Genomic DNA, 14,948 nt, shown 5'->3' on the forward strand with positions numbered 1-14,948 from the left:
CTTTATATGAGATTGTTCATTTACAGTTGTCAACAGTAAAGGATACTGTTGTATACCGCACGGGAAAATATCCATGTACAGTTTGTAATTATGCGGGCTCTCATTTCAATCCGTATAACAGTTTTCAGAACTACCCCACCCCTATGCGTAAGGGGCAAGCCAGAGTAAACGCGACGTGCGATGCGACGCGACAGTGCAATTTGACAGCCTGTTGATAATGATTGTTATTCTTTTACGTGAGTCGCGTCGCCAACCCATAGAGAGTTGCTTATGCTCAAAATAAAAGTACGCATACTTTTGAAATAACCATATCATAAAAGCTGCATACCATTCTAAAATTAAAAGTTTAAACATCTCAAAACAAAATTGTACAACTGTCAAATTTAAAAGGTTTCCCTGTGGAAAATATACTGGGGTATTTTCAATAATGATTTACCCAAAAAGGAACTTCCCACACCCTACCTTTTTCAACTTTTCCTCTGAAATTAAATTAAGTCGGTATGAAGTTTATGAATTGTATTATTTTAATTATTTCTTTATTAAATAGTGCAAGCTCTCATTCGCCAAAGCGGCTGGAAAAATCCATGCATTCGTCGGGGTTCGCAGAGTAGTTCTTTATACAATGATGTTTTCGTCGGACACAAATGTGTACCGGAACTACATATTATCTGTAAAAAAAAAAGCAAAAACCTTCCATAAATGCTCTGATATCGAACAGCAAAAGCAGCGCCTAACTTCGGTCGCGGTCTTCGAAGCACCGGAGTTGGGCACTGTTTTTGATGGCTGGAATTAGTACACAGGGGTTCTAATTCCATCTATAGACACTTTTTTATCCTTACTTTTGAAGTATGACTTACCTTCCGATTCCATGATTCCATGTCCCGCTCGGTCGCGAGCCCGGTCGTTTTTTCGGCGTTCTGTATTATAGCGTCGTCCTTGCCTGATGATCAATGCAGTAAATGGGAGCGGGCATGGGAGCATCTTTGGATACTGGCGGCGTTTCAGGGATATTTCTAAGAACCTCAAATAACCGAATAAGCCAAATAATATGTCTTCCTTGCAGTTCTCACTTTCGAGACAATTTATTAGAATTTTCACTTAACGAAGACGAATTAAATAAGCACAGCACCAGACCTGCAGCTGCAAAAAAAATCTGGTTTGTTGTTGTTTTACGCGATGCGTGGGAAAAAGAGAACAACCACGGAAAACACTATGAGAATTTTTCTAAACATGATGGACAAAACATGTTGATAAAAATATATATATTTTTAAATATACATGCAAGTAAAATAAGCTTTGTTATTATTTTCGACTTATTCTTTATATGTGTTTATTCTAACGTAAGAATTATAAAAATAACTCAATAATTTGTTTGATAACTCAAATACATATATAGTATTTTTTTACCACTTGATAGCCCATAATGCCGTTTTGGGACTTAATTATTTATTTTTCAAATCTCTCATTTTTACCAAAAGGTTTATCGTTAATAGACTTGACAGTTCTACAATTTTTAGTGGGAAAGGAAGAACTTTTAAATTTATAATGAGAACAAGAGAAAATGAACTTTTAAATGAAGAAAATACTTTAACAAAAACCAATTTCATTTTTATTTTTAAAGGAACGAAGCACTTTTTAAGCGGAAAGTGCAAAACTTTCTATGGCACCATATTTGTTTTTTGTGTGTACCATAAATCCACCACATAAGACATCAATATTCTTAATTAATCGCAAAACAGTTTTTCCGGAAGCTGCTCCAGAGACTAAGTCCCTGTAAACAAGCTCTGTGAACTGTCAACCTACGTCATCATGCACTGGTCTATAAGCACAATTCTGTGTGCAAAATTTCCTGCCCTATCTGCACACAAAAAAATAACGTTAATCGAATTGAAAAAACCGTTGGTTAAAATAAAAAGTTGCGTTGGTTCTTTTTCGTAGAGAGTCGCAGATTATCAAAATAAAAGTTTACCAACTTTCGATTCCTAAGCTACACTCAGGAAAAACTGGCCATTGGATTCATGTGTCTACCCACATGGATTTTTGCAATGGGGTTTGGCATATGAAGAGTATGTGTCAACTTTATGGATAGTCACCATAATGTATTTCCATTCATATGATGATTCTGTCGTATGGATTCCATAAACTAGACTAATACTTTTTTTTAAATTCGTCGAATAGAGTTCATAAAGCCAGTACATGTTATTGAAGAGGACGTAATATGGATCTAATTAGTATTTTTTCAAATCAATATTAATAGGCCGCCAGCTTGTGACATTTTTGGGGAAGTGACTATTTATTTCAAAACCATTCAAAATGTAATTTATTTCTTTTTTTGTTTCAATCATGAAAGAAATGCAGTATTTTATCATAGATTACATTGTATTTTGTATAGTTTTGAGAAATTATAATACAGCTCCCCCTTCTTCCCCAAAAACGTAACAAGCTGCCGTGTCAAGTCACAAGTTGTACAAGTGTTATAGTTTGAATGCAACAAATATGTAATAAATTTATTGGGACAAATTTACATTTAATTTGAGAAATTACATAGGTGGTGATTATATCAAAAATGAGATTCGATTTTGAATTATTGTCTTTATAAATATATATTCTGGCAATAAACTAAAACCACAGATCTGTGCTAAAACGTTCGAATATGAATTATAATTTGGTTCTTCAAAAGATCACATTTGTAAAGATACTTTAATATTTACTCTTGCGTTAAAACAGTTTTAAACATAGTCTAGTGATGATGAGAATCATAGAATTCCAAAACCAAATTTTTAATATAAGAAAATTCTTTTAAAAATGCCGATTTGAATATTAAAACGAGTTTACATTGGAGTTGTGTATCGTGAACATTGTTTCAAATACAATCATATATCCATAGATAGGAAATCAATCTTTTTACGAAAGTATAATTTGTTAAATATGTTATGTACCATAATTGGTGGCCCGTCAACTTCGTGAAGATTGATCATTTTGTATCTTTTAGTTTTGTCCTGCAGTTCATGCGCTATGTAGTGCTCGTCGAATTTCCCAACAATCCACAAATTCCCTACTACAAACACTTCATCTTCCGTTCTCAGAATATCTACAATTTCATACATTTCCAAGCTCTCTAATTCACTAACTGTTACATATGTTCCAATTCTGAATTCGCTTCCTTTAAATTGTATACACTTAGAGCTTTGTATAATTTGGCTTTCATTTATCGGATTAGGAAGCAATAGAGAATCATAATAATCTTTGTCTTTGATATCACAAACGGTAAAAGTTCCGCCAATCGTGCATTTGAAAAACTGTTTGGTAGATAAATCATAACTGAATTGTAGTGCTGATTTTATGCATAGCGTATAACAAATGTTTTGGCGAGATGAGATTATTCGAGCATACTCCTTAAATCCTTTGTGTTTTGCTTCGTTTCGAAAATTCATCATGTTTATTACAGGTCCTGATGTCTTTATGACATATCCATAATGGGAAACAAAATGATGTTTAGGTTTTAAATGCTCTTTGAAAAGTTCTTGATATAGTCTGTGATGTTCTTTAGTTAAATTGTTCAATTCTTCAAAATCATTTTCACAGAATGATTTACATAATATTTTATCCGACAGTCTGACTAGAACAGAACAGTAACACCAGACGGGATCTTTCTTTGGGACGAAAGATCCTACAATTAGTGGGAAATAATGAATTAAAGCCTTCATTTCACTGGCTGTTGCTCTTAAAACTACTGATTTCTTTTTCTTATGAGACAAGAATGTTTCGCTTACATCAGGCATTCTTTTTAGCGAACGATCTAATGCTATTTTACTGAATATGCTTTTTTGACTATTAAAGGTACCGATGGTAAAATATTGTTTGTTATAAATACAATGATTCATAATCTCTGTGAGCCCTGTCACACATATACCACCGCTATAAAAATCGTGCATCGGATCAACACAAACATTGGTCACTGCGTGAAATGATGGAAGTTCATTAAAAATAGTTTTCATTCTAATACCAGTTTCTGAAGGTCTATTAACAGCCACGTCTGAGTTGTAACTACTCAATGTACGATGATATTCGGGAAATTCTTCCACGTCTTTCTTACAATCTTCACGTGTACGGTGGCAGAATCTACAGTAAAAATTTGCACTGAATGTTAGGAATTGAAGCATTTGGTGAATACCCAAATTATCACCTTGTACCATAACAAGTACAAATCTAACTACAATTTCCTTCTCATCAAGTATGAAATGTATACCTGTCTCCTCAATCTCCTTGAATTTTAGAACAATTGGTGAAAATAGCTTGTTAACTCCTATTTCTCCAATGGCAGTTTTTTTAATCATCGCAGCGACTAAGATGTTGCATAGTTTCGATTTATATTGATCTGGGATAGTTAGAATGTTGTAGTATACCCCGCATATTGCATGTTTTTTGTTGTGGGAACTCAAGTTATCGTTTATCTCAAATTCGTCACTGTACAATGCAACTGGCAAAATTATCTCTTTTCTATACTTTTCTTTAATACGTCTCCACACCGGACCACTTACAAAACTACTTACTTTTTCAGAATTTTCTAGCTTATGCGTATGTGCTATGGTATCTCTTAAAATATTTCCGATACTGAAAAATGCCTTCAGTTGAAATTGTACATCATTCATTATAGTACAGTTTTGTTTTTCTTGCAAGTCACTTGCATTTGATTCTGAGCCGATTTTATCGGATTCGAAAGGGACAACTACAGGAAACTTAAAAATATTTAAATGTTCTAGGTGTTTTAAAAACTTATGGTCAGAATTAATAAAATCGAACGGATTTTCTAATCTTCTTAAGTAGCCCCTAAGTTCAAACTCTACTTCGGGATTTGACGATAACGAAGGTAGAAGAATTTTGATTTTCTCTACTATTTGACTATTCAATTGTCCTACTGCATGCTGTATATCTAGTACATCTTGACGTGACAAATTCGTTTCTTTATGAAGTTTTAATGAAAACTGAACTGCATGATGCCTTATCTCTTCTAAGTTTAGTGTGTAAGGGGCTTCAAGAAACATAGAATTCTCAGAAGCTGCTTCAGGGTCCATAATGTCTTCTTCTTCTCCTATTTCACTGTGGGGTTCTTGCTCGATGTTGATTTCAACACTTTTCATATTTTTGAAGGCTTTACTTGTAGATGGGCCTTCGTATGTAGCAGACTCTACGTGACCGAGTATATGGCGCTTGAAAGTATAAAAACTAGCAGCTTTCTGATAACAATCCCGAAATGTGCATATGTATCGGAATTCTCTTGGTGTTCGATGATCTCTGGACAAATGCTCGAGATATCCATCTGCAGTCATGTACTCTTGGGTACAATCCGAAATCATGCACGCAAACATGATTACTAATCAGCAGATAGGTAGCGCTTGAGCTTGATGATCGATTCGTATTCCTCTGGTACTGGTAGGTTGTACACGTATGAGCACACAAAATTCCACACGAGGCGAGAGATTCGTGAATAATCTAAGCCAAACACAGTACTAAATTTAATTAGTATATCGACTGCTCTAGCTGCTGAGTCTACTCGATATACAATATTCTGGTAGTGAAACTCAAAAACTCCAGTCAACGATTTGAAGTCGGCACCTTTAAAAACTAGTTTCGGCGATGGTTTCAATCCGAGCTTACAAACAGTTTCGTTGAATCCATTGATTTTCTGAGTTGCTTCTATATCCGTTTCTGCAAAAAATATCACATCTTCTTGTGCAGACAGTATGGTCGGCTTGAACGTCTTCGTTACTTTGGTCGGCAACAAAAAGTTATTTAGCAGGATAAGAACTGCACAAATTTTTGTATCTGAAAAAATAAATATGGTTTTTAGTTAAGCATAAACATATGTAGGTATAGATATAATACTTTGATCCAACTCTAACGAACTAAGGTGTTCAACGATGCTTTTGGATAGTTCATCTTTGAAAGGACGCTTCACGTAACGAATGAGCTTTTCCAGACATAAGTCCCACGTTCTCAAACCATTACTATCACCTTTCGCCAACAACTGAAAATCAACATCAATCTGTAAAAAAAAGCTATTAATATTCAAACGACCAAATTCTCCATAAAATTTCTGTATACAGAAAGAATTAATAATATAGTTTCTATCTATACCATGCTATTAAGGCTGGATCGCGTTGAGCGTTGAAATCAACATTGACAACATTGAATGATTAAAATTACAATGGATTAAAAAAGGTATGAATTAGTGCATATCCGATATTTTGAAAATTATGATCGAACTTAGAATTCAAACTGAATATAAAATCAGCTATCACAATTATTATAATTCTAAGCAAATCATCTCTGAAATAGTATTTATTATAAAACAGGTGGATGAAAACAATGTACAAGCTTCCTCCATGAATTACTTCGACAATTCCTCCAGGCATTCTATCGGGAAATCCACCAGGAATTCTTTAGGCATGCTTCTTGCAACTTCTTCGGAAATGTCTTCAGGAATTTGTCCATAAATCTTGTGGATTTCTTCCACGAACTCCACCAGAAGCTCTGCAGAGAGTTCTCCAGTTAACTTTTTCGTGCTATCTACTGTAAAAATTTCTTGAAAATCTCATATTGAAATTCCTAAGAATGTTCCGTGAAACTTCCGAAGCATTGCCAGTAAACTTTCCTTAGAATTTCGCGAGAAATCTTTGAATTTCTTGTTTAAATTAAATAAAAATGTTCGTAAAAATTTCGAATACCTAGTTTCTTGTAAAAATTTCATCGTATTCCGACAGGAAACTAATACAGATATTACACCGAAAATGGAGAATTCCTAGAGAAATTAACGATGGAATGTTTGGAGGAATTCCCGTAATAAATTCTCGGGGAAAATCTTTTAATCTCGGAGGATTTCCTTGAGGGAATTTTATACTCCCGAAGGAACTCCCGGAGGAATTTTCAGAGGAACTCCTGGAGGATCTGCCGATGGAACTCGTGAAGAAAGTTCCGGAAGAACTACCGGAAGAATTTCCGGAGGAACTCGAGTTGGAATTTCTGAAAGATTTCTGGATAAATTCACGAAGAAAAAAAAAATCTGAATTCCTGAAATAAAACCTGAATGAGTTCCCGGAGGTGGATCTCCTGACGGAATTTTCAGAGGAACACCAGGAGGAACTGCCAGTAAAATACCCAGAGGAACTGACGGTGGAACTCCCGGGGTAATACTCGAAAGAACTCCCGAAGGAATTCTCGGAGGAACTCCCGGAGAAACTATAGGATGAACTCCTGGAGGAATTTTTAGGTAAATTCCTGAAAGAAAGCCTGAATGATTTCACGGAGGAACTATTGGTGAAGCTGCCAGAAGAATTTTCAGTGGAACATCCGGAGAAACTGCCGGTGGAATACTCGGAGGAACTGCCGGCTGAGCTCCCGGAGGCAATCATGAAGGAATTCTCGGAGAAACTGCCGATGGAACCCCTGAAGAAATTTCCAGAAGAACTACCGGAAGAATTTCCGGAGGAACTCGAGTTGGAATTTCAAAAGGATTTCTAAATAAATTCCTGAAGAAGTCCTAAATGAATTCCTGAAAGAAAACCTGAATGAGTTCTCGGAGGTGGATGTCCCGACGGAATTTTCAGAGCAACACCAGGAGGAACTGCCAGCGAAATACCCAGATGAACTCCCGGTGGAACTCCCGGGTAAATACTAGAAAGAACTACCGAAGGAATTCTCGGAGGAACTCCCGGGGAAATTTCTGGAGCAACTCCCGGAGGAACTATAGGATGAATTCCTGGAGGAATTTTTAGGTAAATTCCTGTAAAAAAGCCTGCATGATTTCACAGGTGGAACTTCTGGATAAACCTCCGGAGAATTCCCGAAGGAACTACCGGAGGAATTCCCTAAGAGCAAGATTACCGGTGGAGAGTTTAAGCCGTTTGGCAGTGCAGTATCATTACTTGACACTTTACCGGTCGCTACTAAACGCGCTGCTATAACAGTAGCACGACTGACAGGTGACCAAATTTGGTAGCGCGATAAGAGCGCTGCTATTTGATGAACTGTCAACTGTCAAACGTCACCGGTACGGAATACAGCAACCAAATTGAGAGCCAAAAATAGTGACCGCTACGGAAACGAGTGACGAAACTAAAATGAAAGCGTTGCGCAGGTGATTAAAATGCTCGCGACCGATAATGATGCTCTAAGGAACTACTGTTAGAATTTCTGGAGGAACTCTCGGAAGAATTCCCGGAGGAACTCCCGAAAGAATTTCCAAATTAAATCCCAGAGGAATTCCAAGAGAAAGTCGCGAAGGAATTTCCGGAGGGACCTCAGGAGTAATTCTTGGAGGAACTCCAAGAGAAATTTTTGGAGGAGCTCTCGGAAAAATTCCAGGAGGAACTGCTTGAATAACTCCCGGAAGAATTTGTAGAGCAACTCCCGGAGCAATTACAAGAGAAAGTCGCGAAAAAATTCCCAGAGGATTTCCCGGAGAAATTCGTGGAGGAACTTCCGGATGTACTCCATTAACAATTCTTGGAAAAACTCCCGGAGGAACTTCCGGAAAAAATTCTGGAGGAACTTCCGAAGGAATTCCAAGAAAAAATGTCGGAGGAAAAATATCGTTCTTGCATCATCCGCCAAAACCCAAAACAGCATTTCTTGCAGACGTCATCCATATATGGAGAAATTGGTGGAAACATGTTTTGGTGGGACAAAATTTTTGAACGGGAGTCTAAAACGGTGCAAACTCCCGGAGAAATTTCCGAACGAGCTTTCGTAGGAATTCCCGAAGGAATTTTCGGAAGTAGGGAAGTAGAGGAATTCCCGGATGCGTTCTTGAAGTAAATTCTTGAAGGAATTGCCTGAATGATGTCATGGAGTAGTTTCCAAATTAATTCGCGAATGGAATCCTGAACGGATTTTAGAATTGAGTCATGGAGGAACTGCAGGAGGTGTTCTTGGAAAATACCTGGAGGAGAAATCAGAGAAATATCTGAAGGATTTCCTGAGAGAATTCTCAGAGAAATACATGGAAGAATTCCAGCAAAATTACTTTGAAAAATTCCTTAAAAAATACATGAGAAATACCCACAGGAAATCCGGAAGGAATGGCCAAAATAATTCCAGAACAAAACCCTAGAGGAATTCCCTGATTTTAGAGGAATTTCCGGATTCTCTGAAGAAATTTATGGAATAATACCTGGAGAAATTTCCGAAGAAATTCCCGGGAGGAGAAATTCGGGAGAAAATTCCGAGTAAAGTCCGGAAGAAGTTCCAAGAGAATTTTGCGGAAAATACCTGGAAGAATTGCCGTGGCAATACTTGGACGAATTCCTGGAAGGGTATTCTGGAGGAATTGCGAAAAGAAATCCTGGATAAATTCGCTAAGATATTCCCGAGGAATTCCAGGAAGGGTTTCTGGAGGAATTCTCGAAGGAATTACTTATGGATTTCCAAGTGAAATTCTCTGGTGTTGAACTTATTTATTTTAAGATTAAAAAAGCACTCCAATAAAAAAACTAGTGAAATTTTGAAGCGCAATCGGAGAATTATGAATTCCTGAAAGAATTCTCGAATTCATTCCTGGAGGAAGTGTCGGAGATTTTTCTAGAAGAATAGCCGAATAAATTTCTATAATATAATCTTGGAGAGAATTTTGGAGTTCTGAAGAAATTCATTGAAGATTTCTTGAAGGATATCCTGGAGGACCTCCCAAAATAATTCGCAAATGAAATTCTGGAGGAAATTCCCAATGACTTCCGGAAGGAATTCCAGGAGGATTTCGTGGAAAAATATCTTGAAGAATTGTCGAGGAAAACATAATATTTTGTAGCAGGTAGAGAAAATGAAAAATATAATATCAAGTAGATAAAATCGAACAGTGAAAACAGTAAGAATATAAAATAGATAAAATATTTAGTCCGAATCTTAAAAAAACACGGAAGACTTATGTGGGCTGGTTGTTTTGTGCGAATGTCAGAAGAAAGAATTGCTTCATATACAGAGACCGGGACTTAGTTGAAAGCCACGAACACGATGGTTGCACGCCGTGGAATAAGCCCGGGAATACTAGTAGAAGCATAAGTATTAGAACGCTAGATAAATACTAGATACAGCATTTTTGATCAACATGATTCAAGTATCCTGGATTTTGCATAAAGGGTCAAATTTATTGCTTCACATATTTGTTTCTTCTCACAGTTGGTTCAAAAGTATAAGATTAATGTCGTTACTGTTCGCGTGACTAACATGTAGGTTACTTCGACCTGGCAGCCAAAGTACCTGTACTACACTGCCGTTATACGCATAATTGTCCCATGTATATAGGGAATCCCAGCAAACATGGGACAAATATGCTTATGACGGCAGTACAAGTGTCAAACCGATGTTGGTAATGAAACAAAACATGTACTACAACTTGATGCATTTGTAGTTTAAAAAGATACTTTAGCGGGTGTAGTCACAAGCCGACACTCTAGGAAAGTCTGAATGACCTGGTATGTACAAGGAAGATTCGAAAATGTAAATTGAGAGAACATCCAATAATTTAAAAAAATAAAAATTTAAATACCTAATATAATAACTGTCGAATATACGAATACGAACTGTCTCTCGGTTAACTAAATCATTAAAAAAAAGTAACTTATATTTTTGTTTTCTTATCCTTAGGTGCACTAATTCCATTATATGTTACACAGTTGTTATATGTTATAAGTTGTTGAAGCAATGGCTCATTATCAGCCCCATTTAGTCCCTTGTGACGGTGCTAGTCAAGTTGAAAACCGGAATGGCGGACTATCGAAGTTGGATTTTTCAACCAATCCATACGTTAAACCTAACTTCGCTAGTAGTGCGCTAGTCTATTTAGGCCCTAATTAGACTAGCACGCCACCAGCGAAGTTAGGTTTAACGTACGGATTGCGAGAAAAATCTAACTTCGCTAGTCCCCTTTTCCAGTTTTCAACTTAATTTGGTAGGTATATAATATTTCGTAGTCAGTCGCAAATTGCGTTGAAACGACTTTCTATAGAGCAATATGAAAAAAAATCTACTCACATTTTGTGCGTATGTAATATTTTAGTTATTTATTCCTAATATAAATTAAATAATAAAAAAGTATTAGTGAATGTAAAAATAATTATAAAAAAATAAATTTAAATTAAATTCAATCAACATTACAGTTTTGAAACATCTGCTGCCACGGAACCGTGTTACTTATGCCCATTTTGCTAATCAATTTAAAATGGAGACTTAAATTCGATATTATTGAAAGATAGCAAGATACATATTCCGCTTTGGTGCAGTGGTGTTTGCTGAAAGTAGACGGTTCATGAGGCGTTGGCAGTAGTATAAATCGGTTGAAATATAGCAGCGTGGCGTTGCCTTTAAACGTGTGGAGCCGGAGTGACAGCTGGTTACAAGTGCCGAGAGTAACGGCACCGAACAATCTCGTTAGATAACTTCTTCAGAGTACCAGATCGTAGCGGCGGATCCTGTGATTAAGTTACATCTCATGTCATAAATGTTGTGCCTCAAGGATTTTGTCGATCTAAAAGTATGCAAAAATGAAAGGTAATTTAGAAAACCTAAAATATTTTAAGTTACCTGAGCAATGAATGTTCGGGAGGCACGGGCTACATTATCGGTCATCGCTCCATTCAATTTTGTTACTCAATATGGAAGTGATAAAGATTGCTTTCGTACCTTTCTTACTATAGGATATCTGGAGGAAGTTTCTTTCCGCCCAGGCTAATACTTCCAACCCATGCCGCCACTGGATAACCGGCCATTGGCTATCGATAACTGGCTGTATGCCCTGGCGAAGTGCGCAACGAGCAAGGTGGATCGATCAGGTGGAAGATTTACGGACTCTCCACAGACTGCGTGGCTGTCCATGTGCAGCCATGGACCGAGTTGAATGGAGGACTTTTATTTACAGCACTGGCCACTCCGGCCTTAGTCTGAAAAATAAATAATAATAAATAAATACAATTCCCTGACGTTTGGGATTATGATAACGATGCGGTTTTGGGTTTATTTACTTTTGTTTAAGTATTCTTAGAATTAGACAATCGTACCGTTGTATAGTATGGTCGGATGATCCGGAGTTATTTCTGTTTATGATTGACGTACAGGGCTATTCTGAAATAAAGGAAATAAATCAAGGATAACTGTAACTATGAATATTAATCGAGAACCAACCTACCTACATCTGTAGTACAACTAGTCGGACTAGTCGACAGTCGGGAGATGGTGTGTTTTAAACAGGAACAAACGAGGCTGGATTGATGACACTTGCACTTATTAACCAGGAACAAACGGGAACAAACACGAACTAACAACAAAATGTGCAAAAAATTATTCAAGTTTGTGGTTTTCATCAATAAAGCACATGATGCTACGTTTAGACAAGGCAAGTGCATTGAGCTAGTCGCTTGAATCGAACGCGAACGTGTAAACCTTAATTCAATTCACTTGAACGAAATGAAACTTGAACATGTTCAACTTTAAACAAGTCAATTGGATTCAACTGAGTTGTTTAATTCACTTGCCCTATCAAAACGTAGCATAATGCGAGTGGCGCGAGTTGATTTCGAGAAAGGCGACGACGTTTAGAAAATAATAAAGTCCGTATATGACTTGACAAATATTTGTAATTATGAAAGCGTGCCTACTGATAACTATAGTTTTTAAAAGTTTGGAAGAGGAATAAAAATTGCGGACGTACTTTATGGATCTTCCTTAAAAAAATGACAGATTATTCTGAATTCAGAACAGAATTACAAAATGGTATATTAAAAGTATTAAAAATTAACCTGAATGTTCATGGATGGCTTGATTGATAATAGTATAGAGGCGGAAAATAGTGTTCATGAATTACTCGATAAACTTCTTACGAAACGGGTATTTAGTAGAAAATATTAGGTAGAAAAGGTTAGAAATGTTTATTTGGTGCTACGAAAACACACGAAAGGTGATGGGTAAAAAATTACGGTTTTCAATAGTTTTATAATTATTTTAAATAAAATGCTGTTTAAAAGGTTTCAATAATGTCGTAATTACTTTTTCAGGTATTCTGGTATCTACTATGTGAGGCAGGGAGATAAAATGCATGATGAGTACTTACCAATTGAAATCCAAATTCATGAGAATAATGCCGGTATCGCTTAAGCACTTCTTCTACCGCGTTTGATTTTGTTAGTAATAATCGCCTAACAGGGAATGCATAGCGCCATTTGTCTAATGTTGTGGTCCACGGTTGCGTGTTGTGTTCCAGCCAGGCCTCTGCCTCTTTTACGTCTGGGAGATCAGCAACCTTGCGCCCGGCACGTTTTTCAATTTCGGCTTGATGTTTTAATTCAATTCGTGTACGCTTGGCTTTTTTTTGTTTTCTGTTGGAGATGCGGTTATAAATTTTTCCCCCAGGGTTTTTTTTCGTTCCACCCTTAATAACAAAATAAGAATCCTGCAACAAAAATATAAAATTATTTAAAAAAAGACCTATGTTAAAAATGTGATGATTATAATTACCAATGTTTCTTCCTTAAAAACGGTAGTTATTGCTTCCCCGTAATCTTTAAGCACTTCTCCCGTTGCTGGTATACCGGATGCACAGTGATACTCCGCTATGATATCAACGAGCTCCCTTTGACTCGTACTTGATAATGGTCCAGCGGCTGCTAATTCTAGTATCTGTTGACCAACGACCGTTTGCTTCAACAAGTGAACCAGCACATCAGGAGTGAAATTTTTGTAATTTTTTTTTGGTTTGCTCGTTTCTAGCGATCTTGATGCGCTCGGTCCAGGTACGCTTGCTCCAGGTATGCTCGCTCCAGATGTGCTCGTTCCAGGTGTGCTTGCTCCGGGTGTGATCGCTCCAGGTGTGCTTGCTCCGGGTGTACTCGCTCCAGGTGTGCTTGCTCCGGGTGTGCTCGCTCCAGGTGTGCTTGCTCCGGGTGTGCTCGCTCCAGGTGTGCTCGCTCCAGGTGTATCAGTGATCGTGTTTGATTGGGATACGGCTGCCGCTGGAGCTTGTACTTCAGGAGATAAACCAGAGCAGTTTGAATCGGCCAATGATTCTTGACCAGAAATCTCAGTTAGAAACTCCGATTCCAAACCACTTGTTTCAGATTCACTGGATTCCCAATCCTCTATTACGTCGACCTTTTCAAAGTTGACTATACCGATTCCCTGTAAAATAACACAAAAAGGGGAGGTCTTATTATCGTCAAATCCTTAACTCGGAAATTACTGAGAAAACATTATTTTGCTCCAACGTATTGAATCGTCTGTGCAGGGGTTATGTTTATTATACAAAAAGGTTATGTTTTCATGAAAAGTTCTCAATTTTGCTGCATTTACTAGCTTATTAGAAAGACATAAAGTCCTGCAATGATCATATTCACCGCATTACTTACCGCTTCTTGACGCCAAGTGATAATCCGTCGAAAAATCTCCTCAGCATTCCACGATGATCCGCTGCTGTCAAGAATTTGATCTAATTCGTCACGCGTTATTTGAGACAGTTCTATGAATCCAATCTCAGCATCTAAAAATTCAATGGAATAATGGTGTTTATACTATATTAATAACATATTTTGGAAGAAATACCTTCGAATATAGTAAAAATTTCCACCGACAACTTCAGTTCTTCTAACACAAAGTCGCGAAAACTTTTTTCGGTAGCCATCTTGTTTACGGTATGTATCTAAACTGACATATTCTATAGTTGTGACACATGCCCTCAATGAGCCGTCAAATGACAATCATGTTCTACACGAATCCAAAGCATTTGATTCAAGAGTGGTATGCATAAGAAGGAAATGAAATTAATGAGAATGAAAATATTACCAAAGTATGAGTAACGACACATACAATTCAGGGATCAATTTTCTTGAGTGTACGAAAAAGAACCAATGCAACTTTTTATTTTAACCAATGGTTTTTTTAATTCAACTTATGGTTTTTCTTTCTGT

At 37.0% G+C, this 14,948-nt stretch overlaps 1 protein-coding gene and 2 long non-coding RNA genes across 7 annotated transcripts; all 3 read right to left on the minus strand.

The window, feature by feature from the left end:
• Window positions 1–501: 501 nt before the first annotated feature.
• On the minus strand, window positions 502–1,821 carry LOC134220736 (uncharacterized). 2 transcript variants are annotated; one of them, XR_009982034.1, is made up of 3 exons: window positions 1,804–1,821; window positions 858–1,140; window positions 502–668 (listed from the first exon to the last, which is right to left on the minus strand). It is a non-coding gene; the product is annotated as an uncharacterized LOC134220736 (long non-coding RNA). The 2 variants fall into 2 exon arrangements; XR_009982033.1 differs by lacking the exon at window positions 1,804–1,821 and having other exon boundaries at window positions 858–1,291.
• A 1,906-nt stretch (window positions 1,822–3,727) lies between these two features.
• LOC134226195 (uncharacterized) lies at window positions 3,728–14,715 on the minus strand. The gene is made up of 6 exons (XM_062706808.1): window positions 14,584–14,715; window positions 14,391–14,521; window positions 13,504–14,163; window positions 13,100–13,438; window positions 5,887–6,046; window positions 3,728–5,826 (listed from the first exon to the last, which is right to left on the minus strand). Exons 1-6 carry the CDS (start codon window positions 14,660–14,662, stop codon window positions 5,375–5,377), a joined length of 1,821 nt encoding a protein of 606 aa, XP_062562792.1. The 5' UTR covers window positions 14,663–14,715; the 3' UTR covers window positions 3,728–5,374.
• LOC134219298 (uncharacterized) lies at window positions 10,578–12,503 on the minus strand. 4 transcript variants are annotated; one of them, XR_009981532.1, is made up of 4 exons: window positions 12,183–12,503; window positions 12,051–12,109; window positions 11,578–11,933; window positions 10,578–11,521 (listed from the first exon to the last, which is right to left on the minus strand). It is a non-coding gene; the product is annotated as an uncharacterized LOC134219298 (long non-coding RNA). The 4 variants fall into 4 exon arrangements; XR_009981533.1 differs by having other exon boundaries at window positions 12,179–12,503; XR_009981530.1 differs by having other exon boundaries at window positions 12,051–12,114; window positions 12,183–12,501.
• Window positions 14,716–14,948: the final 233 nt, after the last annotated feature.

Source organism: Armigeres subalbatus, chromosome 3 (assembly GCF_024139115.2).
Source record: "Armigeres subalbatus isolate Guangzhou_Male chromosome 3, GZ_Asu_2, whole genome shotgun sequence".
Lineage (NCBI taxonomy): Eukaryota > Metazoa > Arthropoda > Insecta > Diptera > Culicidae > Armigeres > Armigeres subalbatus.